At 38.8% G+C, this 10,000-nt stretch overlaps 2 protein-coding genes across 3 annotated transcripts in view; one reads left to right on the top strand and one right to left on the bottom strand.

Moving 5' to 3' along the window:
- Positions 1-5,135, bottom strand: part of LOC137976406 (DEP domain-containing mTOR-interacting protein-like) — a 13,618-nt gene extending 8,483 nt beyond the window's left edge. For both annotated transcript variants that reach the window (XM_068823748.1, XM_068823749.1), the window contains exons 1-4: positions 4,789-5,135; positions 3,089-3,209; positions 2,383-2,561; positions 454-672 (exon numbers count right to left, since the gene is read on the bottom strand). In XM_068823748.1, coding sequence (XP_068679849.1) covers positions 454-672; positions 2,383-2,561; positions 3,089-3,209; positions 4,789-5,035 — 766 coding nt within the window. In that variant the 5' untranslated portion in view covers positions 5,036-5,135. The remainder of the gene's footprint in view (positions 1-453; positions 673-2,382; positions 2,562-3,088; positions 3,210-4,788) is intronic.
- Positions 5,136-5,559: 424 nt separating this feature from the next.
- The window catches only part of LOC137976290 (1-acyl-sn-glycerol-3-phosphate acyltransferase epsilon-like), an 18,004-nt gene continuing 13,563 nt past the window's right edge, over positions 5,560-10,000 (top strand). The window contains exons 1-3 of the mRNA XM_068823592.1: positions 5,560-5,896; positions 7,391-7,466; positions 8,714-8,829. Coding sequence (XP_068679693.1) covers positions 5,681-5,896; positions 7,391-7,466; positions 8,714-8,829 — 408 coding nt within the window. The 5' untranslated portion in view covers positions 5,560-5,680. The remainder of the gene's footprint in view (positions 5,897-7,390; positions 7,467-8,713; positions 8,830-10,000) is intronic.

Raw genomic sequence — 10,000 nt, 5'->3', positions numbered from 1 at the left:
AAAGCTAACCTCAGGTCTAATTAGACCTAAACAAGTCGAGCTTTTAGGCATAATGTTAACATTGGTTTAAATGGTTTAAGGGCTGTCTCTGTATTGGTAAAACAAAAATTGAAAGGCTGCATGTGTAGTAGCAGAACACCTGTGACCTGTGACCTGTATTTTGTACCTACCCTATTATGTTGTGGTTCAAAATTTTTCTTGGTTTTTTTTCCCAATATTAAGTCATAACATAAAACAAAGGGAACATCAAAATTGAACCATAAACATTGCCCGTCAACTTCAGCAAAAGGTTACTAAAGATTTCCAGTCTTGACTGGTACATGTAGCTTATCACCAAGTTACACTCCCTTCTGAGCCAAAAATAAATTATTTGGTGCAAACAAAAGAACATATTTTACTTCTTTATATGGGACATTACCTTTGAGCTTTATCTGGATTTTTAAATTGACTTACCAAGTGCTTCATTCACTTCTGGTCTTTCTTTTGAAAAAGGAACTGGACAAGAGCGCTGTGTGGTGAGTGGTAGAAGATTTCTTTGTGTGAAGTTTCTTGGTGAACCAGGAATCTTTTCATCAATAATCCCCAGCGCATCAATCAACTTCTTGTTCACTACTTTGTCAATCATGAACTGGTAAAAGATGTTTTCATCTCGGAAGTGAAATTCATCTGTGACTGAAGAAGAAAAATCGTACTATTCATCACAAATTCTGTGAGGCCAAGGCTGCTGCCTAAGAAAATTTTAAAGGGGCCCTCAGAGCTAAACGCTGAGAACTTAGGAGCCCAACATATGAAGTGAAAGGTGTTGCTGTGAAAAATTAAGGAGCCCAGAGCTATTCTTTGGGAGCCCCAGGCTACCGGGCTCCTGTTAGGCAACAGCCTTGTGTGAGGCACGCAGACCTATCAGTCACCAGCAAGTACACAGAGTTGTGGTACCTTAAGTTTGTTACTGCCAAATAATTAGTACACATTAGGTAATCACATGAATTGAGTGCAATTTTCAAATAAAATAAGTACAAGTAAAAATTTTTCAAAGACAAACAAAATACAGGCTCGTGCAAGTGCTTATTCATTCCAAATTGCACGAGAAAAATGATGCCCGGATTACTCATTTATGATATACATGCAAAAATTTCCCAGTCTATTGGACTAACATTATTTCAACTATCTGCACTAATTTCACTTTTCTGCACTCTGTTTGGGATTCATTGACATGCTCTTAACCAATCAATATGCTGACAAACTTGCATGTATATTATTAGGTAATGTAACGTAGGATTTGTAAAAGCATTTATTGTTGAAGCTGACTCTCCTGTAATTCAGTTATGAATTAGACTGCGATGGGATGAGATAAAGTTACACATTATCATTATTATTAGATAAGAGGCTTTGCTCCTCAGTTTTTAATAATTTATATTCAAATACAGTGCAATACCTTCATTCAGATCTCCATAGTGCTCCTGCCAATGTTTATTATCTTGTTGACCCACAGTACATAGAGTATTTAATCAGTTTGTCCTTAGCTAAGATAGGGACCTGCTACTAGTGTGCTAAGACAAGAGGCTACAGGCAGTCTACACTTTTTTCGAAGGATTTTTAGCTGACTTCCTTTCAGTTCACAGCATTTCAGTGTTTTGGTTTTTTTTGTTACCACATCTTGGTAAATATCCAGTTTCATTTCGTAGTCCAAAGTCCACAGTCCCCATTCCATGACCCAATGATAGGGTTGCATGCAATTGCGGATAAACTGTTGTTAACAGCATTGATTCCAATCAAAACTAGAAAACAGATGCTTTGCAAATCTCTACGATATTTAAAAATATTTAATACTTTTTCTTAAGAATACTGAGAGAATTAGAAAATTACGATATCTTTTAAAGAGTCATACAATAACCGGATATTGCACTGCATGCAACGAAAACACAAAAACTTGTTTCCAGTCACGCACACAATTCATTAATACAATCATATTTCCCTGTTAATCTGTCACGTAGTCTTTCGTGGTTTAGAGGTCATCGCGATTGCCTGTGAAGGAAGAGATACCGAGTTGGAATCCCACTTGAACTGCCTTCTGCGAGAAAGAGATATCTTACACGTGCACAGCCAGAGCGCGACCGGACAAAAGTCAAAAGTCCAAAAATGGAGTCGAAAACTATACTTTGTTCTTCGAACAAAGTAATATGGACCTGACACTAGTTGACCCATGTTTGTTATGTTTTACTAATTTCGCTTTTTTATCATTCTGTGTGCATGCGACATGAGTTGATCGGTGTTAAGACGAATTAAACCATTGTCCTTGCGAAACGGATGGGCCCTTATTTGCACTGTGGCTTTATAACTTCTTATAAGACTGTCACAGTGAAATTTAAATCCTGATTTACCTACCATGCTTAATAATTGCTTGATCCAAAAGTTCTCTGCCCAGTAACACTGCTTGGCCTCTGTCAGGTACCTCACCATTTTGTATTAGCCAATCTACCAGCTCAAGGCCAGTGAAACAGCTCCTGTACACAAAGTCATGGCATGGTGTCAACTTGATCAACTGTCCTTCCTCGTTTTTTGCCCTTTATAGACAAAAATGGAACATCACAATATATACAAAGATTAGATTATGCTGCTTTACAAACCAATCAGTAACTTGATAGCAACATACGTGACAGGGGATTTATGAACTTTACAGCACAAATTTAACAAACTGAGCAAATTGCTGATTTCTGCATTATGTGGACAGTAATTAAAAGTGCTTGTCTCCAACAGAAAAGACAGGTTGTGACAGTGTATAATATAAAGAACAGAGTTCAATTCCCTGGGACACACGGCTTCCATTTCTTAGTTTAGGGACACAAAAATAATGTCCAGACTCTTAAGACAGTCTAATAACCCTGGCTACTGCCTGGGAATGACAACTGAAAAATGGGATTTCACTTAATGGGGATTGGATTTCAAACTTAGAAACAGGATGTGCAGAAAAAAGGTAGGAAGAAGGGAACTCAACAATCTTTAGGATGCCTTGGAAGCAGATTTAATAAATCCCACCAACCCTACCCTCTGCTTGCATCGCTTGGGGTATTCACTGTATCTTAATTATCACCTGTGAAAAATGTCACAACCCTTATATATCACAGCAAGGTCAGAATTCGGAACAACAGTGTCATCATCTCTTCGGAATCTGTAGAAAAGCATCTCGTCTTTAAAATGATGATCATCACAGACTGAAAGGATAATAAACAACAGAGCAGCATTAATTTGAAAGACAAATCCTCACCTTTTTGCAGCAACTGCCAGACAGGAATTGCAGCTACAGGATTTGGATGATAGTTATGAAAGGAGGACAGTGGCAGGAATGTCTGGGGCATAATTTACTAAAACACAAAACAGTGAAATGACACACCAAAACACCATGTATGACCCCAACATACATTGAATACTAACTGACAAGGGTTGGATTTGAGATTAAATATCGTTTTAGGTCTTATTAGGCCTAAAACGTTAACGTTATTGCTCCTAATCTCAGTCTTAATTCAGTCCTAATTCATAGAGCTTGAGATTAGGATTCAAATTAAGAATGAGATTAGGACATTAGGCCTAAAGCGATATTTAATCTCAAATCCAATCTTTGTCGGTTAAGTATTCAATGTACAATGTTTGGTGGGGTCATACATGGTGTTTTGGTGCTTCGATTTGCCGTTTCGGTGTTTCACTGTTTCATTGTTTAGTAACGTCCAAATGTCTGGGAAATACGGCTTGGGAAAGGTATTGGAGAAGACTGGAGGGGAAAGAGCAAATGCAAAGGCTATAATAGAGGGAAAGCCTATGACAAATGCAAAACTTTCAGGGCTGGACAAATCTGCGAGCCAGCGAGCCATGCGAGCCATGCAAATTTTGCATTTAAGCCTAAGCACACATTTCAAATAACACTGATAAACAGTTATTAAGTCTGAGCACCCATTTTAAAATGGTTAGCTTTCAATAACTGTGTGACTTGGATGTTGACTCCCATGGCTCACCCTGTTGGCTCACATGACTCGCAGCCATGGCTCGCATGGCTCGCAGCTATGGCTCGCATGACTCACTGGCTCGCACATTGTCCTAACTCAAAACTTTCACTCGCAGAATAAATTTATTGTTAAAATTGTGATTGCAAAGGAATGTCAGAAGAAATTTAAAAGTCTTCCTGGGATGGCTTGCCCTGAAATGTTGGGCATATGCGTAGACTACAAAACTTAAAATTCTTATTCATAATTACATCATGAATGCCCAATATTCTTGGACCAGCAACATTTCAAGATATGGATATTTGTCTCCAGAGTTATGGGATGCATTTGAGTATAGGTATACTAAATCCGTACTTGGTTGAATGGTAAAGAAAAAAATGGTTATGAACTGGGGTGGCTATCAAGTTATACACAAGAGGGTGCAGTAAGGTGCTCTTCCTTTCTCTGGGAAATCAAAGATGGTCTTTCCCTTTTTTTTTTTTTTACAGGGGAAGTCGAAAGTCTTATTTCTTAGGAGATATATATGGTTGATGGCCTCATCAACAGGAGAGTGCAGGTTTTAATAGAATGGCCCCATGCTTCCAAATTGCTGAAAGAATAAATCCAAAGAGAAAATGTCACTGAGTTTTTCTTCAAGGGAGTTTAAAGTACATTTTTTTATCTTATAGGCTGCAATCCACAACAATCAATTTTAACATGCATATTAAATAAGCTTACTAATTATTATTATGCATGAAGTACTTAAGCCAGCTTAATCTACAAATTTTATTTTCGTTATAATTATGGATTCACTAACCGTGATGGATTATGCTGTTTTCGAATAAAACGTTCATGCACTGCACAGCTCCAGCACGACTATTTGCTTCTCCGTTCTGTATCAACCAGTCCACAAGAACACGAGCAACAAAACAACAAGGATAAGTTCTGAGGTGATACCGCCTGTCTCGGATCATAACAGGATCTTCCTCACCGTGCAGGCGATTTCTTAGGTGTTCTCCGATCAACACGATCTCTAACGCTTTTAGTGAAAGATGTTCTGTCATTTTGAAGCAGATGAATCCTTGTTTAAGAGCATAACGACCGTTATTCGCGCTCTAAATAAGACAACTTAACGTAACTTTAATAGCAGTGCCACGACAAGGAGGAAATGTTGGGTAGCCTGGGGCACATCACGACGATCCCAGTTTCTTTTTTCCATTTTTTTTTGTTACAATTGTATCGTTTATTTGGTGGTTTTTACCTGGGCATAGGGAAAAACAGACAATAACCCAAGTTATCCAATTTTTACTGCAAACGAATAATCATAAAAATTATTTTTTTTCTTGTGACAGAAACGTGTAACAATTTTTACGTGACCCTCGCGGTGAAGAAATGTCACTGGTTCTGCAACTACAGAAATAAGCAACAGTACAAATAACTAAATGTACAATATCGTGGAATAGTTGTACTCATTTAGTGTGTTTTCCGATCAATAACTTACAGAGCTAAAGGAAAAAATTGAATGCCCGTATATATAAACCCATCCCTATCCACTCCCCTTCTCTACCTCGCTACAGCTTAGCGACCTCGTTTTTTTCTCATCATATGGCGCTTTGATGCACGAGGTTTGAAGTGCTCTGAACTCTGCAAAGTTTCTGTAGTTAGTTCGCTTTCTGCATACCCAACAAGTTAAAGTTCTTTTTGTTAAAATGATAAATGCGCTGCATCACTTGCAGATTCTGCGTTTTGCAGTTCCTGCCACAATAGTTTTAGGAGTTGCACCTCAGTACTTCTGTATATGGCTTGCTTTACGGTTTCTCTCTCTCCCTTTTCCTCGACGATGTTTCGAGCGTGGTGATGAATTTTTCTACGACACGTACCAATCACTTATTTGCTTCTTTTACGAGACTTGCTCTGGAGCAGAGGTAATGTAGCTCGCTGAAATATTTAATATTTTAATTAAGTGTCTAAATTATTTTTTTGTATAATTTGGTAATCACATAATTTCGAGTGCAATTTGGAATAAATTATAAGAAGGAGTAAGTTTTTTCAAAGACCACCAAAATTGCACGAGAAAAATGATGTGATTACTTAATAGTTATGTACATGAGAAAATTCAAGATGGTTAAGCAAAAGAAATGCATGTGTATGACACAGTTAGGGAAAAATTGTACCATAAATTGCACCATCCAGGGTGCGCTCTTGATTTGAAAACAAAAGATTTGATTGGTTCTGACCAAACTCTATTGTCTATTAGCCAATCATAATCCAGAATTTTGATGCGTAATTTGCGCTGTTATTACACTTTTTGCACTGTTACACTTGAACTGCACTGCTCTCAGCCAATCAGAATCGACTAATTTTTTCATGTATAGTCATGTAGCTCTTACCTTAGCAGCTATGTATCCGACTTTATCAAGCTTTGTTTGTAAATATTATTTCTTATTTAATTTAGATTATTTTAACCAAATAAAGGTTTTAATAGACAGCTTTTAATTAAGAGGATATATAAACAATAGCCTTCATTTGGCGCGAAAATATGCTCGGATATTTGTCCGCGGGCATTATCTGTTCCGAGAAGTGAACAGTTTTCCGAGAGCGAAGCTCGAGGAAAACTGTGAGCTTCGAGGAACAGATAATGTCCAAGCCTGACGCGTTTAGACCAATCGCGCACGAGCGAAAATATTTGATGGATTATAATTCCTATTATTAAAAACTGGATCATTGGATAATGCAATTCGAGAGTTTTGATTGGCTAAGCCATCAAGGGTTATGAGCCAGTATACCATGGTCTACAAACACGGCAAGCATATGCTTGATTTTTTGGGCCTTTTTTATTTTTATTGTAGTCTAGTTTTCTATATTTTGGTGGAGTTTTTAATAAAACAATTATTCCTCTCGCGCTTGTTGGATATGAGATGATTATAGCCAACTCGGCACTACACGCCTCGTTGGCTGTCTACATCTCATATCCAACGTGCGCTCATGGAATAATTGTTAATTACTATATACTAAAACAGTGGATGGCATTGAACGTGCACGCTGATTGGCTACTCAAACTTTGGATATCCTTTGCCTATCCGAGCAATTCGTGCTGAATTTGTGCCCGAAAATGTTATATTCTTTGCAGGAATAAATGAGTTAAAATCATATTTTAGTGCTGTGTTATCTCACTGTTTTAGTTTACAGTATACTAAAACAACTATTCACTTCGGTGTCGGTGGCTAGCAGTGAATATTTAGCGAACGGCTTCATGGCTTGGTAAATAACCACCACTAGCCACCTCCACTTCAGTGAATAGTTGTTAACTATCAAATTCTTAACCTTGCACATTGCATTTCGAGCATTGATTTATCGCTCAATTTTTTCCTGAGTACACTTCCTCTGGGAAAGTTATTGGTAAAATTAATTTTTCGTAGGTAATTTTTTATGGTGACCCAATTCCTTGGGATAAGCAAGAAAATGTCATCATATTGTGCAACCATCAAAGTTCAGGTCAGTAACATATAGTTTGTACAGCTGTACAAAGTAAACTTCTATTGGCTAAAATTAAAGAACTTTGCATTCACAAATGCTCCCCTTCCCCCCAAAGCTGCCAAGTCACCTGACCTGTGAACAGAAGTGTGGCCGCTGGTGTGGATAATCCCTGACCAATTCAATCTAGTTTATAGAAGGACAACAAGATTTATCTAACAAGTGATAAGATCTTTGTGAAGAGATAAATTTTTGAAAATTACATGGGACCTTTTGGAAAAAATTTGAAAGTTCTGTAAGTGAAGATAAGATAAGATAAGATACGATAATGTCATGCTAATTGCTGTTGCAAGTATATATGGCAATGAAGCATACTATGGTGCCCCTGGCAGTTGCTATATGGTTCACATATGACATTGGAGTACACCTTAATTACAGCCAGCTGGAATGAGCTCTGTGTTGGTGTTTGTTGAGGGAGAAAAACTGGAGAACTTGAAGAAAACCCATTGGAGCAGAGTAGAGATTACCAACACAAACTCAAACAACTTATGGTGTCAGGTCCGGGAAACGAAGTGGCCACATTGGTGGGAGGCGAGTACTCTCACCAATACTGGACAACCCTGCTCCTGGGATCATGTGATTCCAAGGACTGAGAGACTGCAAAACAACCATATTTTTGCATTGGTCGAATGCGTCTTTTCAAGTGAAAGGTCTGGAGCGAGGATGAAAACGAATATGGTCATGTGCCCCACAGGCGTGTAAGACTCGTGCTTGAAGCACAAAGCACATGAGAATTCAAAAATTAATACCGACTGTTTTCCAGTCTAAGGAACTGACTGCTGTGCAAATTCCTTTTGTGTTTGTTATTATTTAAACCGCGCACCGGTGGCTCGGTTGAGCACCAGGCTGTTACGCGGGAGGTTGTGAGTTCAACTCCGGCCGGACCAACACTCAGGGTCTTTAAATAACTGAGGAAAAAGTGCTGCCTTTGTAATTACATCTGCAAATGGTTAGACTCTATAGTCTTCTCGTATAAGGACGATAAGCCGGAGGTCCCGTCTCACAACCCTTGTTCATTAACTCTGTGGGACGTTAAAGATCCCACACACTATTCGAAAAGAGTAGGGGACAGTGTTCCCGGTGTTGTGGTCTGACCTTTGTATTACAGAGGGCCATGTGTTAGAAAACTCTTTACTGGGTTAATCATTTATTACCCTCTCAAAATAAAGAACATTGTATTGTATTGTATTTTATTGTATTTTCTATAGTGGATTGGATAGTCTCAGATTTCATTGGTATCAGACAAGGTTCATTAGGAAGACTAAGATACATTTTGAAGAGTGGACTAAAATATTTGCCATTGTATGGATTTTACTTTGCCCAGGTAAACCTTTCAACAATACTGTCAATGATTACAAAAAGGAATTTAGCTGGCTGTTTTGAAGTCCAGGTCCCAGTTGTTCAAAAGGTGGATTTATAACATTATCTGGCAGATAGTGCTATCCATCGTTTGAACAGCTAGAGCCAGAGGTGCAATAGCCTGCATAGCAAGCGTTTCTGTTCGAAAAAAAGAGCTCCCAAACGATTGTCCAGGGAGGCGCGGTGGCCTCATGGTTAGTGTGCTCGACTTCAGAGCGAATGGTCCAGGTTCGGGACCTGGCTGGGGACATTGTGTTGTGTTCTTGGGCAAGACACTTTACTCCCTTGGTTCCTCTCTCCACCCAGGTGTATAAATGGGTACCAGCAAAATGCTGGGGGTAACCCTGCAATGGACTTGCATCCCATCCAAGGGGGAGTAGAAATACTCCTAGTCGCTTCATGCTACAGAAACTGGGGATAAGCTCCGGCCTGATGGGCCACTAGGCCTTTAAGCTGACTTTACCTTTTTTTTTTAAAACGATTTTCCACAAACAGGTGTTCTTTCGAACAGGAATGCTTGCTACGCAGGCTAGAGGTGCAAGTAGTTAGATGCATGCATCAAAGTGTCCCCTTTCTCTTTTCCCAAACTTCAACATCACTCGTTTCTCGGAATACAGACAATAATAAAGTCACAGTGTCCCCCAAATGCTGCTCTTCAAGTTAAGATCCGTAAACTAGCTGCTGCATTTACATTGTGCCGTGACCTAAAAATAATGTAAACCTTTACCTCTAACCTTATTGTTAGATACATGTATATGTAGGAAATGCTTAGACTTGAACAGACACTTCGAGTTGGATAATTTTTAAAACTGGACATGCATCTAATTAGGTTAATTTGTGGACGTAAGTGTGGAGATTTGACTGCTACCAAATCACTTGGTTGAACATTGGAGGGTAATGATATTGTTGGATAGGTGTGGGGTTCAACTCTGACTGGACCAAGCAGTAATGAGGACCATGAGTTTAACCCATTCACACCTCAAATGCTTTAGGATGCCCCCCAGTGATTAGTAAAATCGTCTGGCATTAGAGTTAAATGTCAGGGGTCAATGGATTAATTACTGTCAAATGTTACCCTCATTGAATTAAGTCTTGCTACTACTAAGTACTACTGCCACTACTACCACTATTACTAC

The sequence above is a fragment of the Montipora foliosa genome, chromosome 11 (assembly GCF_036669935.1).
Source record: "Montipora foliosa isolate CH-2021 chromosome 11, ASM3666993v2, whole genome shotgun sequence".
Lineage (NCBI taxonomy): Eukaryota > Metazoa > Cnidaria > Anthozoa > Scleractinia > Acroporidae > Montipora > Montipora foliosa.
The sequence above is the reverse complement of the archived record's forward strand: the minus strand, read 5'-3'. Positions and strand labels throughout refer to the sequence as shown.